The sequence below is a fragment of the Abrus precatorius genome, unplaced genomic scaffold (genome assembly GCF_003935025.1).
Source record: "Abrus precatorius isolate BTA unplaced genomic scaffold, Abrus_2018 Scaffold4, whole genome shotgun sequence".
Taxonomy (NCBI): domain Eukaryota; kingdom Viridiplantae; phylum Streptophyta; class Magnoliopsida; order Fabales; family Fabaceae; genus Abrus; species Abrus precatorius.
The window spans coordinates 18323420-18347459 of record NW_020874384.1 but is presented as its reverse complement, the minus strand read 5'-3'; the positions used below and the strand labels follow the sequence as shown (position 1 = coordinate 18347459).

General features: G+C 27.5%; 2 protein-coding genes across 2 annotated transcripts; one reads left to right on the top strand and one right to left on the bottom strand.

The window, feature by feature from the left end:
* The first annotated feature begins 10348 nt into the window (after window positions 1-10348).
* LOC113865645 (homeobox-leucine zipper protein HAT9-like) lies at window positions 10349-11923 on the top strand. The gene is made up of 3 exons (XM_027500344.1): window positions 10349-10839; window positions 11330-11409; window positions 11608-11923. Exons 1-3 carry the CDS (start codon window positions 10357-10359, stop codon window positions 11921-11923), a joined length of 879 nt encoding a protein of 292 aa, XP_027356145.1. The 5' UTR covers window positions 10349-10356.
* A 4790-nt stretch (window positions 11924-16713) lies between these two features.
* On the bottom strand, window positions 16714-22077 carry LOC113866252 (homeobox protein knotted-1-like 2). The gene is made up of 5 exons (XM_027501131.1): window positions 21715-22077; window positions 21439-21561; window positions 21188-21320; window positions 17179-17432; window positions 16714-16917 (listed from the first exon to the last, which is right to left on the bottom strand). Exons 1-5 carry the CDS (start codon window positions 22075-22077, stop codon window positions 16714-16716), a joined length of 1077 nt encoding a protein of 358 aa, XP_027356932.1.
* Window positions 22078-24040: the final 1963 nt, after the last annotated feature.

The following is a 24040-nucleotide window of genomic DNA, read 5'->3' as shown; positions in this document are numbered from 1 at the left end:
ATAATACCTTATAAATTTTTAGATAAGAAGATTTATAGTTTAAAAATAAAGTTAATATTGTAAAAAGAATTATAAAACATTGTATGATATAAAAGTTGTGAATTATTAAGGTGACGCTAAAGGTGTAATCAAGGTTTTAGAAGATATTATATTAATATTTGATCACGTGTGAAAGAGATTTTAGAATGAAAGAAAGAATGATAAAAAAATTTGAGTATTTAGTGAAGTTGAAAGATGACAGTATCATTACCACCAACGTTATAAATGTGGGCAGACACAAACACGAAAGGAAGAGACTATATTCGAGTACATAGAGGTGAAAGAAACCTAAAATGAAGAGAATAAAAGGAAGAATGATGAAAATTTTGAGTACTTAATGTAGTTGAAAGATGGCAGTATTACTACACCAATGTCATAAACTTGGGTAGAGAACACGAGAAGTAAATATCATCACCACCAATGTCATCAATGTGGGGAGGCCACACTGTAAGAAGTAAGTATCACCATCACTAACGTCATAGATGTGAGTAGAGATCAGCAGAAGTGAGTGTCAACTGTACAAGCAATGCTAGAGAATTAACTGCCAAAATTAGAGAATCATGAGTGGTAAGATAGAAAAACGACATTACTTTGAGATGAAGAGGAAAGAAACAAAGTCATTTTAACTTATTATGTATTACTTAACAATAAAAATTAATATTATTATGATAAAACTAATAATAAAACTAAAATTGTCTAAAACTAATGAGTTTATGCATAAATCTCAAAAGAGCCATTTACCAACGCTCACAATTTCAGGCTGCTGGAGTTTACTCAATTTTGAATTCCAATATCGATTGTGCTTACCCACTCCTCACGTTACGTTAGCTGTTGTTTCTTAATGTGGGATTTAATTAAAGACCCCAAAAAATGCAGTATTTAATTAATAAACCCTCAAAATGTTCTTACCTAAAAAACGTGGAACATAGTCCTTTCAAGGTTTTTCAAAACACGCAAAGGTTAAAATATCCTATAGATACTTAAATTATTTGATAGGATTAAATAATTCATGATATTTTAAAAGTTTACAGGTATGTTTTTAATTATCTTTTCACTATAATTTTTTTTATAATTATTTAAAGATTAATGGTCTAATTATAATTTTAATTAATTCAAAAACTTATTAAATAAATAAACTTGCGATTTCTCTCTTGAATAATTTTTTAAAAGAATCAATCAAGTCTTTATGCTTAGTGAAATCTTGACAAAACCTTACAAAAAAATTTAAAATAATTTAAATATCCAAATACCAAATTATAAATTTTCAAAATATAAAATCTTATGTAAAAATTCTCAGATAATTTGATGACTTATAAATTAATTTAACCTTGAAAAAGGAGAGGGTCAAGTAATAACAAGAACCCAGCGGCCATTATTCATTTTTCAATCTAAAATTGAAAGTTTTCTCTCCATCCACCCATCCAAAGTTTAATTTTTTTGGATTTCTTTAATTGTAATTATTATATTTCTGGGACGGGTCAAGTTTGACCCAAGACAATGCACTGTACAAGACAGACGCCAGGTTGCAGTTTCAAGACTGAAGCTGCTGTATATTTTTTTGGACCCAGATTGAGTCCAAATTAAAATAATTGGGCCATAATTTGTGGTCTCTTTAGTAATACTTATGGACCATCCTATCTTGTCATTCACAAAAGCTATATTTCGTTGGAGTAGGCATAACCTTTTAATTAAACAAGATGTTGATGGCTATGGACAAAAAATATAGAAAGATAGGTTGACCGAAAAAAGAAGAAGATACGAATAGTTAAATGATTATTTAATCACATACATGAAAAATGATAAAATTAATAAATAAAAAGTTATTTTTCTTAAAATATGAAATTGAAAATAAAATCATTTTAAAAAATTTATTTTATATTAATTATTATGTTTTTCATTTTTATGTCTGACCGCTAAAGGATACACTTGTATACATCAAAAGATAAAACTTCATTTCTTGTGTGTATACCTTTTTCTACTTTTGTTCTTAATTGCAATATTCAAAACTTATTATAGGTCTATCATCGTGTAAGAACAAATCTTAGTAAAAGCAATATGGTTTAAAGAGTATGAATGGGAAACAGACACCAAATTCATTTGCAGTTTTTTTTATTTTTTTTATAATACAACATTTAATATAAAACAATCTTAAAATTTGAGACTTATATCGAATTATGTAATATTTAAAAATTTTCTCTCTTTGCATAGAGACAGAAACTTTTTAAGATTGAGATCATTTACAGTTTTTTCCCAGACTAATTTCATAAAACCCATTGTCCCTATTATTATTACTACCGAAGACAAACACTGCGATTATAAAAAGTTGGCTTCTTGATATTATACTGAAAGGAGTGAAAATTGGTTGACCTATGCTATTATTGATTCAATGAAAATGGATTATGTTTTTTTTTTTTTTTTTTTTACATGTGTACCAAAAATGTTTTTTAGATCGTAAACAGAGATAATTGTTTTCTGAGTTCTAAAAATTATTTAAATAAAATTAATCTCTTTTGATCAAGTTTTATAAATAGTTAGGTAAATGAGAATTGATTCAAGTGGTATATGTTTTATTTTTTTTTAATTAGGATCTACCGAAAAGAAAAATGCAACAAATTCATTATTTAATCATAAAATTATGGCATTTAAAGCCATGTAGATAATATCCATGTACTAATTTCCCCATTTTGAAAGAAGCATCCCGAGGATATTTCTTTGGTAAAAAAAAAAAAGCTAGTGCTAATTTTTAAGAATGTTAATTAGGCTTTCTGTATATGTGTGTATATATATATATATATATATATATATATATATATATATATATATATACCCGTACAATTACTTAAGTTGTTGGTTGCATGAGTTACAAACTTTTTTTTTTCTAAGATGCAGATACGAACATGAGTACTTGAGATTTTATTGAATTCTTACTCAATCTCTACTCATTTTTTTCTTCAAAAATAATATAAAATAGACTAAAGACAAAGTGGGTGGGGCTAGCTTTTTTGTAAAGTTGGATATGATTTGCTTTTGGTAAACATATAGTGAAGTGTCTCCTGAACATTGAAGCTTATGTGTTGATTTAATTCATTTTGCAGAAATAATCTTAAAAAAATCTTAGCCAAACATGTTTCAATCTCATTTTCAATCAATTTGTTTTCTCTCGCGTTCAATTTTTACATAATTTTGTTATATAAAAATTTCTACATCTATCTCTCTTGATAAATGCTTATAAATTTAAATAAAGCCTGGCCTATTTATTACCTATGAAGAGATAAAAGAACAAAAAATTCTTTATATAATAAAGTTATGTAAAAAAAAAACATAAAATAATCCATTTCCATCTAATAAATTTGTATATATCATAGGAACTAAGATTGAAAATTGTGTCCAGTATCATATGCCAATGATTAATGAACTAAGCATAATCTTGGCTGAAAGGCAAACCTTTTCAAAAAACTTTTCTTTATTTCACATGCCTAGATAATATGACCGATTAATAATTTGTGTGTATGAATCATGTTTATAAAGGAAATTTGAGTGATGACACGTTGGTTGGTATTTGCTAGTGGCATTGGCTAATCCCTGTTTTACTCAATAAGTGGGGTAATGAATGAGTCCAAAGAGAAAGAACTAGATGCTAGCTGATTAACGACAATAATGCACAAAGGGCATTGGAATGATTACGTAGATTACAATCAAAACGAAGCCTGTATTCTAAATGCAGACAAAAGTGGTGACTTTGTTGACATGGACGATTGGTAAGGAAGAAAAGAAAAAGAAGGGATGTGGAAAAGCCAAACAATAAGCACAAACCCAATTTCCCACTGGTCGACCAGCCTTAAAGGCCGGAACATATCTGAAACCTTATCTCCAACACCACCCTCTTCCTTCATCCCCCATCATTGCCAACTTCTACGCTCCATAACCATCATCAATTCATCATCATAATCCTCCTTTAGAATCAAATACCCAATCATGCCAAATTATTGGTTGGTCCACCAACTCTATCCCTTGCCTCTTGCCAACGTGGCACCGCTAATTCATTAACATATGTGAACCAAACTATATAAAAAGAATCAATGTGAACATGCCCCTTTACTTTCTTTACCATCTTGCTTGCTAACTGCTACGGAACAAGATGATGAGAATATCAAAATTAATTGGAGAACCAGCATCAATGCCATGTATCGGACATTGATCCTTCAATTTGAAGCTACTTTTCTTTCTAGTTTCTTTTTGGTGTCTAATCTAGTACTCCATTTTGAGCTAGAGACTGTTTTATGGTCCAATCCCAATTATTCCCAATCATACTTTGGTTTAAACGAGGCTTTTGATTTTGTCCACTGTGCCTAAGTCAATGTCTATCAAATCGTGCAAGAGGCTTGTCTGTTTAGAGACTATATATACACACAATATATATTTTCATGATAGAAAATCTTTAGTTCAACTTAATTAGTGCTATTGTTTATGCCTTAAAGTCTATGAAACCTATTTTATAAAATTTTAATTCCACAAGTAACAATTAAAGGTGAAAAAAAGTTCAAATAATTAATGGTTACTTGTCACTTCAATATCAATTCTCAATCATGATCCATTGAACTAATTGATTCGTCGGTGATTCATATCAATCATGTCCAACCAAGTATGATTTTTTTAAAACCAGTATTACTTTGTTTCAACCATGTGTAACTATTCAATAATCTATCATATATTCTTTCAAACCGACTGTCAGAAAGCATTAAATATACAAATTTACCTTTATACATGGATAAATTAATAAAAAAACTAAAGAAATTATACATATAATCAAATTAGAAACCCATTTTTCTTAGTTGAAAAATATATTAGAAGAGATAAAATTTGATTTTATAGTTTTTATACTTAAAAAATATTATTAGTTAGTATTTTCAATTTGAGAATCCTTTTAATATTTAAAAAAAAAGTGTCTATTGTTACTCTTTCTTGCTTATTATTCCTTTTCAATTATTTTTATATTTATTTTTAAAATATTTTTAATTAAAAATTAGTTCAAGTCCTAGTCTATCACCACTTCTTTTCCTAAAAGTAACTAATTAAAAAAATTAAAATATATATCATAAATCTTTATACAAGACGTACCAAAACAGAAAATGTCGTCTCAATGCATGTTAGACACTTTAGGAAGCAAAAACATGAAGAAATACTATCCATATACAAGGAACTCAACTAATCCTACCTATATACACATCATTCAACTCATTAAAAATGACACTTTTGAGTACTGTCATTTACTGGTCCTGAATAGCAAAGGATACGTAGGGTCCCGTCAGAGTCAAGCAAATTGCACTGGGACTGTACTAGTTTTCATTTCCCTATATCCTGATAATGAAGCACGTCGTCCAAGTACGTCTATAGGCAATTCAAAAAATATCAATTCTGCTTATATGATATACGTTCTAAATTACACTTGCTTATATTCTTTGCTAAAAGTAACCTAATTTAACAATTATATTAATTAGTAGCGTAAAACCTCGACATTTACCAACAATGATCGAGTGCAAGGATAAATAAGTTGACATCTAATTCTCCAAAAAAGGTTCAAATATCGGATAAGATAATTATTAAGAGAACATCTAAATCGTGACAATGTCTGATAAGTTAAACTCGCATCAATGTCCCTGAAGATACTATATGACCAAAGACTAAAAAAACTCATTTCCATATATTCATATCGTGTTTATTAGAAGTGGAGGATAGGATCATAAACACAAGCTGGTTTGGTGGCTTAATCTTGTCGACTTTATACTTCAAATTCTCGTTCGCACCTCTACGAACACCATATTCTTAATATCGTCTTCACGTATGCCTCTTGGTTAGAATTTTTTTTAAATTTGTGACATTAAGATTCTTACCAAATAGTTAATTATTAAACGTGAAGTTCCTGGGGATCTCAAAATTCCATATAGTGGCTGTCTTTTTCTAACCCTAGAGACTTGAAAACAAATCACTACTAATCCAAAGTTGACTTTAATCTCACTCATAAGCAACTTGCCCTTGGTAGGAAGTGCATCTAAACAAATGAATTTTTGGCATAAGAATAACTATAAATTTAAGAATTTCGCATTTGCTTACGACGATGCACCAAAACAGTACCCCCCCCCCCCCCCATATTCCAAGAGAGAGAGAGAATTCATGATGACGGTTGTGAATTGCTGGATGCAAAGATCAAGAGTGGGAAAACAAATGATAAAGATGTGATCTGAAAGCTTGAGAAACATGTTTCTCAGTGGATGTTGCTTTCGTTATTCAGTTGTCATTCTTCCTTGCTTCCTTGATGGGTGCGTAGCTGCCTTTCAACTCAAACCACCAACTTATTTGTCTTTCTTTCTTCTTGATGCGCTGCCCCATTTTCTCAATTATTTTCACAACTGAATGCTATTCAATCTCTATTACAAAAATCATAGATAAAAATAATCAAAATTTTTAAAATGATTGATCAACGTATACAATCAAATATATTTATGAATAACTTTTTAACTAATTAAGACATTAATAAGAATATGGTTGGAGATCTTGAAAAAAGTTGCTTTAAAAATAGGAATTTCACCTTCATAGGTCATACAAGACTGTTTGGTATCATTAACCATTTTCAAAAAAGGAAATGTCAGTTTGTATATATGAACATTCTTTTTTCTGTCACGTATGCGCCATATATTATTGTCTCTTTTTCTACTGTCTTTTGTTTCATATTTATGTAATCTAGTTTGTTCTAATTTGTTATTTCTTTTGATTAAGGTTCGCAGTGGAAATGAAATTCGATCCAAATCTTTCGTCAAAATAACATACAAGACTTGTCATAGTCCAAACAAAGCCAACGTCAGCTTATTGACTTCAGATGCAAGAGAAATTTTTGACGTCATAACCTTCATTACTCTAAAAAATTATAATAAAAGATAATTAAAATTTGTACTCTTTTTAAATTGAATGAATAAAAATTATTTTTCTCACTAACGTGACTTCGAAATTAAAGTTGACCTCATACTTATTATAAGCTTAATTACTTAATTCGGAATATATTGGGTGTAAAGTTATGATAATTATTAACAATTAGTGGATAGTGGGAATTACATTATATTGTATAGATCGATCTTGGATTTTTATTTTTATTTTTTTGTTGAACTAAAGATAATTTTTAGCCTTTTCACAGATATAGCTAAGAATTATTTTTCCCTCAACGCAATGAATTAAATCTAAATTAGGATATCTTAGATGCATAATTTGTTATATTTGTCAACGGAAAAAAAAAAGTGTCAGATTCCAAAAAATTCAAGTATAAGCTACCTTTATTTTGTCCATAAACTTATAAATATTGATTGCTTTAGTTTATAACAAAATTATAAAAATAAATCTTATAATAATAATATTTTAAAATTTTATTTATTTACTAACAATTTTGTGTGATTCATATAACTATTAGTAAAATAAAAATCATTAGTATTGTTATGATTAATTACTTTAATTTGTAATATTATAAAATGTCATTTATTTACATGTATTTTTATTTTTATTATAAAACTATTAATTCACCAATAACTTTGAAATAGTCATTATTAATACATTTAAACGTTGAAAATTTATAATAAAAATCTTATATTTTATACTAATAAATAATTTTGCTACTATAAAATTAATATATACCATCCATCGATATATTAAATTTTAGTATATTACATATATATACCTTCAAAATCTATATTAATAATATTTGATAATTTATATTATTTACTTTACACAAAAAATTAGTAAAATAAATTTTATAAAATGAAGTATTAGAATAAAAATTATAAAATTAAGATCAAAACCATTACGAATACTTACAATTTCCGATATTATACTGAAAGTTTGCTCCAACATCTTCTGTTACATAGTTCGAGTATTCGCAATTTGTATACTCCCATCGGTCGTGTGGACGAGGTTATAAGATTCTATATCTTAGGCATTAAGCAAATAAATGAGATGATTTTTTTTTATTAAAATTTTGTAAACTTTAATTTTTAGGATTGAGTTTAAACATTTATAAATAATTTTTTAATAAAATAATACGTAATTATTATATTAAAATTATAAAATAATAATAAATACTTTTTATAATAAAATTTTATTATTATTAATTATTTATTTTAAGACTGAAGTTAATAAAAAAAATTTATTATTATTATTTTAAGTAAAGCGTTTGAGTCAATCATCACGGAAAAACTTTTTGTGATCAACCAACTGGAGCACGCGTCCTACCATGGTCAACGCCCAATCCTTCCTACCACTGTCTTATCACACTCTATATATATTAACTGAAATACTTTACTTTATCTTTTGTACCAAAATTTTAGGAAAAATAGTGCTGCATTTTAGGGCAGGAAATTTTGGAACCTTCCGATATTTTTTTAATAATTATATAAATTTATTTTCTTCAGTTTTTTAAATTCTCATAATCAGATGTTTTAATTTTTAATTATTTTAATTAAAATTATTTAATAATATTTTATTTGAAACTCTTAAATCTTTATTTTTTTAAAAAAAAAAGAATTCCATGAATTGAACTCACTTTTCTTTGAACGCTCTTTAAAAAAATCACAAATTAAAATATCAAATTTTACATAAAAATAAACGATTTGAAGTTATGTTTTCTTTGAAACCTTAACCACATCTTTATTTATTATTATAAATCTAAAAAAATTAATTTCTGAAAGTTTTAAATTATTTTTAACAAATTTTAACTAAGAATTAAGAATTAAAAATTATTTAAAAAGTAGAGTTAATTATATTTTTAGTTTTACTAACTTGTATATGTGCAATTTTTGTCCTCCGAAAAGTTTGAGTTAATTAAGTTTTTTTTATTTTTAATATTATAAACAAATTAATCCTCTATAATTTTTTTTTACCTTAAATTATTATTTTTTTTCTCAAAATTTTTATGAACTGAATTGATTAACTATTTTTATTTAAAATTAAATGATCAAAATATTAATTTTTCCTAAAATAAAAAATAATAATTTTCTCTCTTCATGCTTTAATCTTACATATTACAAAAAGATTTTAATTTTTTAATTATTTACTAGTTTTTATTTTCAAACTTTTGAAATGATTTCATATTCTACTTCCATTACAACTCTACAATAATTTGAATAGAAAATAAAAATATGAGAGATTTGAAGTAGAAGAAATTAATGAAAAACTAATTATACATAATATTAACAATAAATACAGTTAATAAATTCATGAAAAAAATTAAAACTAAAATCATGCATAATCTAAACTGAAGGAATCAAAAGTATGTTTAAACTTCAAAGGTATAAGCAATACATTTTTAAAGTAATTGTCAATGTACCAACGATATGAATTTAAATTAAGTTTTTTAATTAATTTTTAGGAAATATCCTAAAGATACTTCGTAGCAAGAATTATTATTATTTTTATCTTAAATGTATCATAGATATTGAATAGAGAAAATTATTTGATGTAAAAAAAATTGATGAAGACTTAACGCTAAAAAATAAAAGTTTATTGGCACAATAAAATTAAAATTTTAAATGCTAAATCTAAATAAAATTATTAAAAAATTAGAATCGTCTGTTAGTTAATCATGATAAAGACAAAAAAGAAAACATTGCAATTAAAACATAAAGGACCCGAAATATTATCTAGATTATGGATTCTCTATAGTGCCACATGCTTTCCACGTATACTATATACCATATGTAATGGTACAACTGCATGACTTTTGCAGAATTTGTCCTGCATGAAGAGTGTCCGAGAGAGTAATTAACTTTATCATGGTCAACCTATTGGCCAAAACAGTGAGAATTTCACGTTTCTAGAAAAAGAATATTTCTTATTATATATATATATATATATTTATTTATTTATTTTTTATTTTATTTTATTTTCCTTGCATCTCTCAATTTCAACAAATAGGAAAATATAACAGAATGTGTATTTATTTCGTTTTACTAATTTAAAAATAAAACTGTTCAAATAGTAATAGTGTTAATAATATGACAAACAACATCAATATTCGAGAAGATGAAACTATATACTCATATTCCATTCTTTAATGCATTAATTATTTCATTTCTTGCTTAATAAATAGATAAATGAGTCCCCACAAACCTACTCAATCATAAATTGTTCTCTTCATCACACCCTCCCACAACTCTCCATTCTTTCATCTTACCTCACATCCTCTTCTCATTATTATTACATAATATTCATAAGATTGCTAGCCACATACTGCATCAATTAATTCAACGTTGTTCAGCAGGGCTTCCATCTCAGCATACCATGGGTTTTGATATCTCTAACTCAGGGATTCGACTTGGTCTTGGTCTTGGCCTCCATGATCAGTCATCAGAAAATTGCATGAAGATCATTGATGATGAGCACAAGCATATACAAAGCCAGAAGAAAAAGGAAGAGGATCCGTGTAATAAGGCTTCGTACCCATCACTTACGTTAGGACCCTCTCATGATGAGGCAAATAATCAACAAATTACAAAGACTGAATCGGATGAATATTATTATATTCATATTCATCCACATGCCTCTTCTCCAGGCGCAGTGTCTTCATTTTCTAACTCTTCCAGCATCAAGAGGGAAAGAGATCAATTCGCGGGGGAAGAACTTGAGCTAGAGGTAGAAAAGATTCCATCAAGGGTTGTTGTTGATGTTGATGAAAATGGTAAGCCCAGGAAGAAACTTAGGCTCACCAAAGAACAATCTGCAGTCTTAGAAGATAGCTTCAAAGAGCATTCTACTCTCAGTCCGGTATCTTCAAAGTTCTTAACCAATTAATCAATCATTCTCAAATTCACCTGAAACATCTTTCTACGAATAATTTTTTATTTAATGAATCAAGACTGAATTGATGGATTTTAATGTTTTTAAGATATTAAATATTTTTTTCCTTTTTTTATTTTATAAATAGTATAATTATTAATATGATTCTGGTATTGTAGCAGGATTATAGTTAAGATTTTATTAATTAGTGTCTTAGAAATCAAAAATATTTTTTTTATTGAAAAGAATGATAGTTCGATGTTAAAAATATGATAAAAGTATATTAATGATAATAATTTTTATTTTTATTTTTTACTTTTAAGACACTAGCTAATAATAATTGCTTCAAAATAATTATTCCTAGTTGATATTAATGCTGTGTGATTTTTAGTCTTAATTTCGATCTTAAAGTTTTCTAATGCTTGGTGGTTTTGGAAGGTCTTTTAATGCCTTTCATTTACTTTGACATTTGCTTCAGAAACAGAAACAAGAATTGGCAAAGAAACTGAATCTGCGAGCGAGACAAGTGGAGGTCTGGTTTCAGAACAGGAGAGCCAGGTAGTTTCTCTCTCATATATATATATATATATATATATATATATATATATATATATTCACATAAAATACAAACCTATACATGATATGCTCCAATCCATGTTCATTGACAATACAGTATTATTATTTTTCTTTTCTTTTTGCTAGACATAATTGTTCTTGTTTTAATGTAACTATATATGTGTGTTTACGTACATGTAGGACAAAACTGAAACAAACTGAGGTGGATTGTGAGTTACTGAAGAAGTGTTGTGAAACTCTATCAGATGAGAATAAGAGGCTGCAAAAAGAGCTGCAAGAACTAAAATCGATGAAAACAACGCAAGGACACTTTTATATGCAGCTTCCAGTAGCAAGCCTTACAATTTGCCCTTCTTGTGAGAGAATTTGCGGTGGCAACAACGGAGGGATTAACAATGGATCCTCTCCCACCACGGCTTTGCTTATTGGCCCGAAGCCCAATCAACACTTCTACAAAAATAACTATACATTCACTCAATCATCTGCAGCTTGCTAGCTAAGGAGGCTAAATACAATTTCATTTTCTGGCAATCCTTTTCTTTCTTTTATTTTTTTTTCCCCTTACTACTCACGAGTAATTAAGGTATTGGTTAAAAATTAATTAAAAAAAAACGATTCTTTAACCAATTTCTTAAAGATACTTGTTCTTTTTTTTTTTTTGGGAGGGGAGGGGGGGGGGGGGAGGGTATCGCTTTGCCAAGATATACCTAATATAGTCTACATGAATGATTAGGTAAAGCAATCTATCATGTGATATTGTAATTAATTGATGATAGCTTATTAAGGGATCAGATCGATTACACTACCATCACATGCTGTTTATAATTAATGCATGTGATTTACCTACAAGAATGTGGATCAACTTATGTGCATCTCATTGCTTTAAGAATTAATGAGTAATGTTATCCTTTTTAGCATGATTCACCTTTAAATGGAAAGGACCCCTTAAATTTCTGTCTGCAGTTGATGTGTATTGATCCTGCTCATCAAAAGTTGTGTATAAACTTTCAGCAAATGTTGCTTTAAAGAATTTTTTCTGCTATATAAGTTTGTGAGGAGCTTAGATCATTAGAAGAGTAATAATATAATTCTCAATTTAACATTATTTAACAAATCAATCTTTAAATAAATATAAAACATATAATAATGATAATGATGAAAATAATAATAATAATAATTTTAAATTTTATCATAATATATTTTGAGATAATATCATTGTTTAATCTACTTAAAAACTTTAATTTACTGATCTGTTTTTAAGTTTATATGTTCATTAACATATTCAAAAATAAATTATTAAAAAAAACTTACTGTAAATTAAGCTTTTAAATATGTTTTCAAGTAAATTATATTTTTAAGTAATTTAGGTAAACCAGATTTGGGTATAATTTGAGAAAAACTCAAACTTACATTGTATTATAATTTAAATAATTTTTATATATATATATATTTTATAAAAGTAAGGAATTAATCTAAATCTTATCTCTCCCAATAAATAAAAATAATTTTCATTTATTTTTTTCTCATCCTTTCGTATATGTGCACTTGTTTAATGAATATTTACAAGATGATTTTATCTCAATATCTATCATTAGAGGTTGTTATCGCATGAATTATATGCGTAAAATTTTATATTAATTTAAAATAAGTTTGGACGGTTGGGTTTTAAATTTTTTTTAATGATTTTGAGATAAAAAATATTTTTTAATAAAAAATTATTTTTAACTACTTATCATGAATTTTAACATATATTAAAAAATTATTAAATGATTTAATTATAATAAATATATAATGAGTTTAAGATAATACATATTTTAATTTTTAATAAAAAAAACTTTAACTTCTTAATATTTATTTTTGGACATACAATAATCAATATTTTGAATGTGTGCTCAACTGCATGCAATTTTTAAATTAACAAATAACATATTTTATTCAAAATTATAACATTTAATTTATTAATGCATTCGATACTTGATATCTTGTAAGCAATAGAAAATTGTTATATATATGTTATTGTTCCGGGCTTTTAAACAAACATTAAAAAAATTGTTCTTAAACATATGTTTTAGCTTGTTCATAAGGACTGATTATTTTTAAAATTAATTACAAGGTAAGTATTTTAACTTCTTTTTAAATTGATTAATCACAAAAATCATACTGAGAGTTTATTTTGAATAGTATGTGATAATATTTTTTATTTTAATTTAATAAGAATTTTAAAATTAAAAATGATGTTACAGAATAAGGCAAATGTTAAAAACTCTTTATTGTTTAAATCAAAAATAAAAAACTACTTAGTTTTTTAAACTAATATTGTAAAGATGTTAACTAAGAAGATCCACATAATAATTCAAAAAATACACACTGATTAATAAAAAAAGAAACACAAAAATATCCTGATCCGTTATTTTTTGAACGAAAATGTAAATGTTATTGCTTCATTGAGACATCGAGCAAAAGCGACCAAACGCAAACGGCTACAAAAGACAAAGTTAAATGGCACTAATGATTAGCATCGAGATTAGTCCCTATTTTGTTTCTCACGCGTGGGGTTATCTGTAGAAAGATGCATGAATGATTCCATGCCCAGCAACATGTTAATTATATCATACGATATATTTTGAAACCTTCTGTTATATCTTTCCATCATTTACTTTTAATGTTTCTATAACAATAATAAAACAGTTTTGAAACATATATTTAAAAATATATAATAAAAAATCAACAAAAATTATGATACTAAATGTTATAAATACATTGAAAATATATATAATAAATAATTACGTATTTTATGGGCACATAAAAAATATTAACAATAAAAATGCTACTAAATATATCTAATATTTTAAGAATATAAAAAACATTCTATGTTTATCTTATTTGAAAATTCAAATTTTATTTTTTTTAATACGTGTCAATAGACAAACATAAAAATATTAAAAAATATTATTTTTTTGTTTTTAAAATACTTGTTAAAATTAAAAAAAATACTCTTAACGTATTATTATTGTCAATAAAATTTTTATGAATATTTTACAAATAAAACCAGAGGTAGTAATATTTTAAAATTTTAAATTAGTGTTCTAAGGATAACAATCAAACAATCTTAAACAATACAAATTTATTGAAAAAGATGTTAAAAGATGTTAAAAAAATATAAAGATTGTATTTATATATTTTAAATTTTTTGAATTTATTAAATATTATGCTCCTAGAATTATCAATGTCTTGATCAAGCTAATCATTTCTGTCATAATCGAAATTCCGATGTGCACCAATTGTTTGTTTGTGTCGGCGTAGACCCAATGAGGCACTGAGGAAAAACACGGGCGTGATAATGATAATCAGTAAACTAACTACTTACGCGTTCTTCCCATTGGATGCAGCAAACAAGTTGTTATGCTTTTAGAGGATTGTATGCTTAATCACAACATTAATTAATTGGGTAAACTTTCCACGTTTCCGCACACACGCGTTGGTAAATCATTCACTCTTGCCCACTAGATTTTCATTCTAATTAACAATTGCTCCATTTTATTTTAAAAATTATTTCTTATTTAATAGAATAAAAAAATTCATTGCTAATAAAAAATATAATAATATTTTTAAATATTTCAGCTTTTTGTACAAAGTAAATTAAATAAAAAGAAATTTTGTAATTAATATCACACGTCAACTTTTTTTTCTTTTATTGTTGAAGGTTTGTAATATTACTTTTTTGTCGTAATAAAATTAATTATATCACATAAGTGAGGCCCAAGGTAATGATTGCAACTATAAATAGTTTTTGACCAACGGGTTGGTTTCTTCTTGGTTAAAATGGGCCGACCCATTAAAAAACAAATAAAGATTTTTTACTTTGACCAAAACTAGAAAACCAAAGGTTTTTGACAGTAAAATGAAGGATTTGGAAAACAATGACCAGGGTAGTAAACTTCCAAGCACAAATACTATTTATGAGTCTCAGGTATCACTGCCTTATTTGAGTTTATTTAATTAAATAACCGAGTTCATATTTTTTAATGTGTATCCCACCGTATCATCGTCAAGTTCAACTCACCCTAGATAGATTTCAGCAATATTAAGATCAATTTCATTTTTTTCTGCCTGGTTAGGACAGATTTGTCAAATAATTTTAGTAATTTAAATCAAATTAACCCGATCAAAAATAGGTTAATTTAAATTTAGTAACTAGTTTTATCTTAAATTCTGCAGCAAATTTTCGTCAAAATAAATGATTTTTTAAGAGTTTCATTTTGGGGTATTGTCAATATAATTTTTTTTATATTTTTTATCAATTAAAATTGGTAAATATAATTTTGTTATTAATTGTTACAGAAATGATTAATCTCACTGATATGACAATATATAATTGAGTAACAATGTAAGTTTTTTATACTATCAATGCTTTAAATTATTTTTTTAAAACATTTGCTTGTGTAATTTAATTTTTCAGGATTTGTATAACATGAGTTAAGACATGAGATATGGATTGTTCTATCGATTAAGTTATTAATTGTGTTTATCACTTATAATGTGATACTCCTTTAATATGAGCAAATCCATGTTTTAATTCCTAAAAAATACGCCCAATATCGTTTTTTTTCCTTAATATTTTTTTCATCAAATTAATTCAAGTCTATGATAATTTAGTTGACACATCCATGATCCATCCATGTCACTCAAAAATAGTTCACAAAAGTTGCACGAACCAAGTTGTTAACATGACCTCTAATTTATTGGAACGTGATCCATTAACTACATGCTACAGATATTTCCCTAAAAAGGATCGTGAAAAAGTAAGATTAACAAAACGTTGAAAATCACCATAGATTTAAAAATGAATTAATGTGTGCATTGTATACAATTAATACAGTACAGATTCTACATGTCGCAAATTTCTTCTTCAGGGAACAGCAATCAAACAACAAAATTACACACTAAATTCAGGCAGATGAGGGGATAAAAGAAAGATACAAACAATCCTCCTGAAAGCTAAAGATATCCAATTAAACAATGTAACATCTATATGAGCTACTGCTGCTACCAGAGACTACTTACATACTTAAAACACCAACAACAATCATTGATAATTAACCAAAAACAGAAAAAGAAAAGACCACTGTGGCAAACTTCCCAAGTACTGTCACATCCCACAAGCGAAACAAATTTTCACAACATGCCATATATATATAGAGAGAGAAAAGATGTAAGTGAATTGTCTTTTCGACAATGTATATGTTGTCCATACTACTTTGATTTGAATGTTTATATATTGGGTAGTTATGGTCCCAAACGGTAATGGCCATCAACCATGTAGTGGGCATCCATATAGAGAGCAGTGTTCTGCGTATGCAAGCCATCCATCACCATAAATTGCATGTCTTCCGATGGTTTCCAATGCCGCTTCCTTTGGTTTATGAACCAGTTATTTATTTGCTTCTGGTCCAAACCAGTTGATTCTGCCAGCGCCACCTTCTCTGATTCCTAAGGTTATATATTATATATTTCCGGAAGAATTCATTTAGAAAAGAGAGAGAAATTTATGAAATCAGAAGAATACATAAGCCATTCTATTAACTTCAACTCTAAATTAGACATTTAAATTAAAAAATTATCTTAAACATTTTTATATCTCTAATATTATAAATATTGAATCTTTTTTTAATAAAACTCTACTATTAATTTTGAAAGCTTAAACTCAATCTAACAAAACCGAAATGTAAATGGAGCAACAAATTTACATACCGAAGGATAAGGCCATTTGTAATGTAATTCCCACCAGCTAAGTAGCTTTTGCCTTGCATCTTTAGGCAGTTTTCCTTTTTTCTTCTTCTTTGAAAGTTCTTGCTTAAGGCTACTTAAGTAACCACTGTACTTCCTGAGCAAGCGGTTTTTGAGTTCACGGTCTTCTGTCCGAGGATCAATCTCGGGCAGTTCAGTTTCTCCGCCACTGTTGTCTTGATCCTCTTCCGATGAACCAATGTTTTCACATTTATCATCTGCTCATTTGCTCAACATGGCAATGCACACATGTCTAATAAGTAAACACATGATAAACCGGGGGGAATGTACATCTAGCTGGAAAGAAACTAACTACTATTAACTATAAATAACTATTGAAACGTACCATTTCATAAGACTAATGCACGGTCAGGTCATGCAGATTAAAAGGGATGATAACATTTGAACACACGTAAAGAAGAGAGATATGAAGAAAACAAAGAAAATAAGATAGATGATAAGTGATATGACAAAAAAGAAGAGAAAAATGTAAAAAAGAAAATACTATTGAATTAAAAATAACTAATAAATTTCAGTTACACATTGCTTATATATGTGTAAAGTAATTCTCTTGTGAAAAAATCATCAATTTAATTCAATTTCATATCCGAAATTCTTGAAATCTGTCTTCATCTTCTATGCTGATATAGTATTAGAGAAAGAAAAAATAGGGGACAAGTAATTTGGTTCCTATAACATATTTACCCTTATGCGTTTTATGATTACATGCTTGTAGTCCTAATATTTCCAAACATACTAAATTATAGACTTAGATCAACCTAAGAGAAGAGCCACAAACAATATAAGAAAATTTAACATAATTAATATCATGGAACCTACAGCTTTTGTGGGAAGTGTAGCTTCCTGATAATGATAAAGCTAGCTCTGTAATGCCAAAACGAATATAAACTAATTAAAAGCGACTCTAAATATCAATGGGCAAAAGCATATAAGGGTGTATTTCAAGGGAAGTTGAGATTCTTTTTCGTAGGAAGAAAACGGTAACCTTTCCTGTTATATTTTGGTTTTCTTCATTTTCTAATATTCAATGTACAGGTGAATTGAATGAACTAATATAATATTCCTTTCTCCTTGCCAATTAAGCCTAATTCATTCCACCGTTTTCCTCAGGTTACAAATTATTTTTTATTCTCGATCAGAGTTAAGGTACTCCAAAACTAAACATAGGGTTTCTAATACAGTAAATCTTGCGTAGTGAGGATATTTATAATTAAGAAGACAGACTACCTGAATTATGTATCATCCAATAAAAATACACCAGTTTTCCCCCTTTTGATTAGCAAAATTAAATTATATATTCATTTAAGGTGCATTCCTAACATTAATTTTAATATGAATTTGTGAATTATTAATTAATTCTTTAATCAATGCATTAAGAGAACTAATTAAAGAATTAAATTTTTTTATAAAAATATTATTAATGTATTTTAACATTGTTTTTAATGTAAAAAATATTTGTAATTTCTTAATAAGTGTCCTTACTTTATCTATAATACTTTATTTAGTCTACTTAAATTTTTATATGAACCAAAGATTATTAATAAAAAATAGTAAATAATATTATTTTAATTTTTACATGTGCAAATAAACAAAATATTTTTCATTTTTAAAAATAAATTAAAAAATATAAGTAACATTATATTACTTCTTATTGTGGGCCGTAATCTCATAAAATATTTATGCCAAAGTACTTGATAACAGCGTTCTCTGATCATAATTCATAGTTACTATATTTTAGTAGGTCACGATATTTTATCAAGTCACATGAAAACATTATAATTTTGTCAACAAATTATGAAAACACTTTTCTTATATATCATGGCATCACACTTGTTATACATCAGGCTGAATACAATACAAAGGAGAAAATACTTGGGTACATGTATCTATTAATCACACTCTTTAAACACTTACTCACACGCACGCTAATTTGTTGGTCAAAATTTCATTCATTTAAATTTTACATAAGAAAATTATAAAATAAAAATATATAAAAATAAAAAATTATTTGTTTTATATTAACTTACCACATTAACAAATAAACCTTTTAGGGAAATCGGAGACTTTTTACAATTTTATTCATTTAAAAATTATAAAATAAAAATAGATATAGACAAAAGATATTGAATCACGTACATATTGTGTGTTTTTCTTCATGTTAAAATGTTATTTGAATATTTTTTTATTAATTTTTTAACATGTGTTTAAAAAAACAATAAAAATCTATGTATACTATATTTTTATTAAAAATCATAAAATATAACATAATTTCTTACACTCATAACATTAAATAATATATTTTTAATAAAATTTTATTATTTTTAATTTTTTTAACATGTACATTTGAGTACATGCATGTTAAAAATATATTTTTTTATTTATCACTTTAAAATATTAAAAAAGTAATAATATTTTATTATAAATACTTTTTGTCAGACAAATTTAAAATTTGTTGTCTTCCAATTATTACAATAACATTAATACTTTTAATGAAATTATTATATTTTAATATAGTAATCGACAAAATTAATATTATTTCAAAATAAGTGCATTAGTATTAACTTACATCTACTACGAAATGAAAGAAGCACATGATACATTTATAGAGTCAATCTGCAAAACTTACAAACTAACAGTATTATTGGGGATTCGGGTGATTGGAACAGCATCCAATGCTACATTAGTACTTGCAGCTTTAGACTCAGAAGAAAAACTGAAAAATTAGGATTAAGATTAAGTGACAATATAAAATATTATGATAAATAGTATTTTAATAAAAAAAATATTTGTGATTAAACAGCATGTGTTGTGTTGTAAGACCCAGAACTGACCTCTGCAATGATACGAGTTTATGCGAAAACATACTATCCCCCAAAACCCAAGGAATCCTTGGAAGGCATTTTCAATTAAAGAAATAATAATTGTATGAGAAAGTTTTACAGCACTTTTTATATATAATTTAGTTTATATAAAAAAATAATAATTAAATGAGTAAAAAAATTGTTATAAAAATAATACAACTTATTCATTCATAATAGTTTTAACAGTCTGGTTAAATTAAGATGTTGATTAAAGAATTAAAATAATTTTTATTTAAATTATATTAAACTGCATTAAAAAATAAAATAATAATAACAATTTTAATCAAAAAAATAATTTAAATTTCTTAATATTTCAAATATACTAGTTAACATTTACTTGAATGGAATATATTCGTTGAATCGTTAATTGGGAAACTCAGAAGAATCATTTTGTCAGTTCTCAGAATCTTAGTAGTTTGGGAAAGGAAGAATTTGCAGAATAGAGAGACTAGAACGTGGGTGATTTGTGAGGATACGAACAGTGCTTATAGTAAAAGCTTACATTGAGCAAATGCTACTAGCTAGAACTGTAGGAAACATAAAAGTTTTTTATTAAAAATATAAAAAATAATTTAACACATTTTTAAATAATTGAAATTGTTTAATTAGGCATATTGGATGTTCTTTAAATAATAGTATCTGTAAGATACCTAATATGATTTAATACACAGAAACAGAATTTAGCTTTGTCAATTCTCAGAAACCTTTTTATAACATAAACACTTTTGCATATTCTCACTATTTTTTTAAGAGAAAAGGGATATATAGACTCGTAGCCCTAGGTGGGGTGATTAGGGTTATGTGCTTGATGAATGTTTCTACCCTCTTGTCTCTTCTGGGTCCCTCCCAAGATATGAAGGTAGAACTTTCGGTCAAAGTTTCCTGAACCGGACACCAGAAGAACTCAAGTTTACTAATGTCAAGAATCTCAGATGATACGGATTGTATAGTTTAGAATTAGTTTTTGTTTTCAATGACATAAAATTAAAATTAATGAAAATTTCTGTTCGAGAAATTGAAGGCAATTATATATAGTGAGAATAGCCAAATAGGGTCCTCCACTCGTACAAAAAGAAAGATAAATTAAATACCAGAGAAGATCCGCACGGTTCCATTGCAAAGCATGTTCAGCTGAGTTTCCGTCCTACGCATGAAATCCATAGCCTCTTGTATAGGCCTCGTTAATTCCTCTCGATACTTCGCCAGCATGTCACAGTAAGCTTCCTGTTTTCACACACCATATTTCCAAGTCTAAAACTCTTCATAATTAGCAAAACAAAGCCCAAAATGTGAAAGTGGAGGAAATTAACAATTCAAAAGCACCAACAATTTACACACACACCATGAATTGGTCAAGTTCTGGGTCCTTGCAACCTTCCCTAGACCTAACCGAAGATCGCTGCGGTGCCTCAAAATCCCGTCGTACCGCAGCCAAACGCGCCACAACTTCTGGCGGAGCTCCCACCTACAAATATGAAGAAGCCACAGTCACATAGTCAGAGAAAGGGGAAATAATTTATAAAAATAAAATATTAATTTAAATGTACATATATGGGGCATATACACGCACTTAAAACTTTTACGCTAATGAGAGATCAATTAATTAATCATTGCGGACCTTTTGGCAATCCATGTAAACTTCTAAAAGATTGGAGTAGTGAGGATGGGCAATGATTTTGGCTTTTATGGCTTCAAGTTCGTTAGAGCTCTGGCTCCCTCCTTGCTGAGTGTGGTGAAGATTTGTTCTCATTAGAGGATAGTGGAAAATAGGAGAGCGAAGGTGGGAATTGTTGGACTCGGTTTTCACACTAGGGTGTGGTTCTTGATCCGATTGAAAGCAGTGATCCGATCCACCAGATTGAAGATGAAAGGTGTTCATGGGAAGCTGATGGTGGCAGTTTGATCCTCCGCTTGAACCACCGGCCAAGGAGTACAACAAATTTGCCCTTGGACTTGGGTGATTATTAGTGTATTCCTCCATTTATTCAATTAAAATAATAATTTGAAAAAAGAAAAAAACTCCCTCAACAGCTATATAACCCAGCTGAACAAGAGCTTCAACCAACAGGTACTAGTAATACTTGAGTATGATGGGAAGAAGCGATGGCCACAAACCCTATGTTATTTTAGATTCGAGGAAATTAAGGTGTGCATGTACAGGTTAAAACCCTAAAGACCTAAGAGATTGATAATGAATAAATAAATATTATGATATGGACCGCACCGTCAACTGCATAAGTCAGATTCAAATTATGTTGAAATCTAAGGTGTCCATAGTGGGGGAAAGGGTATATATGACTTAGAGGACTTCAAAAGGAAGAGCAAAAGATGATTTGCACCACCAAAGTTTGGGCAAGGACAGGGTAGAGAAGAGAGATAATCACATGATTTGTTGCAGAGCTGAGAGAGGGAGAGAGGGAGAAAGGGAGAGAGAGAGAAATGGTGCAAGCCACACCGGCAATGACACCGTGGCTACGATGCAGTTGACAAAACTATGTTCAATTTTGAGGAAAATAAAAATTTAACAATAATGCATTATAGCCTAGAAGATAAGCCCACCGTTCGCCCTTGGCTTTCTTGCTTCCAACTTCTTTTTTTTCAAACCACATCTATTTTTGTTTAATCTTCATTAAATCATACAAGAACATTATGAGCGAAGTCACATGGGATAATCATAGGAGATAAAAATATTTTCTCACGATATTTAATACAGTTATACTCAAACTCGAAATTATATGTTAACATAGAATTCTGACTTCTACTTTGTTTCTCAGCCTTTTTTTTTTTTTTAATTTCAGGAAAAATTATTGCACATTTCAAATGAAACTCTTCCGCGTATTTTGATATTATATTTTAACTGTCATCATGTCCCTCGCACGTGAGCTCACTCCTGTTCTCTCCTTCCATCTTTTAGATACAAAAATATTATCTAATCCAAGGTTTTTTTTACTTAAAATATTAGTTTATATAAATACGATTAAATATAGATTTTATTTTTATAATTTTGAACTTTTAAAAATTATTTCCACTTTATATTCTTATTATAATGTAACATATATATAATTATATCATATTCACAAACATTTAGATATGACAGATGACATAATATGGCTAAATTTAGTCATATTATTAATAAGCAGTAATAAATATTAAAATAATTAAAAATTAATTAATTAATTTAATCGTATTTAAATGAACTAGAAATATATTTTACTTTATTTTAACACTTCATTATACATTGTTCTGAAATATGTATAGAGGGAGAAAGAGATTATTAGTATAATAGTCATATTATTACTTAGATTTACATTCGTATTTTAATTATTTTTAAACAAAAATTACATTAATGTATGTCTATTTTTAATAGTGAAACGTTAATAATTGTTTTTGACATGTCTTTTTTGTTTTTGATGCTGGAGGTTCAACATCCAGTGTGAAGACGAGAGACTGAGGCCTATCTGTATTAAAAAAAATGAAATATCGATAAAATTGAAAAATTTATGCTTTCAAGTTTGAACAATTAGAACCTTAGAATTGGTGAAGTCACTTTTACCTACCAAAACCTAATTGGTTAGATATAAACTCAGCATCAAGATGCTCTCAAAATGACCTATTGCCACTTAATGTAAAGTCACCCTTTGATTATGCTCCGTGACCCTGTATCCATTCTATGTAATTCAAAAAAATGTACGATCACTTCCAATGGCAAAGACTAAAATGTAAATTGGAAGCGTTGGAAATGGATGGATAGGTGGATCTATATTACCTTTTTACACATTTTTATTATATTTTTTACGATTTTTTTTATCACATCTTATGATGATATCTATCTCTTTTAATTATAAAAATATTATATATATATATATATAATAAATTTCTTACTCTTTTATAAATCAAATATTAAACAAAAACTATACATATTTATAATCTTAAAAATATAAAAA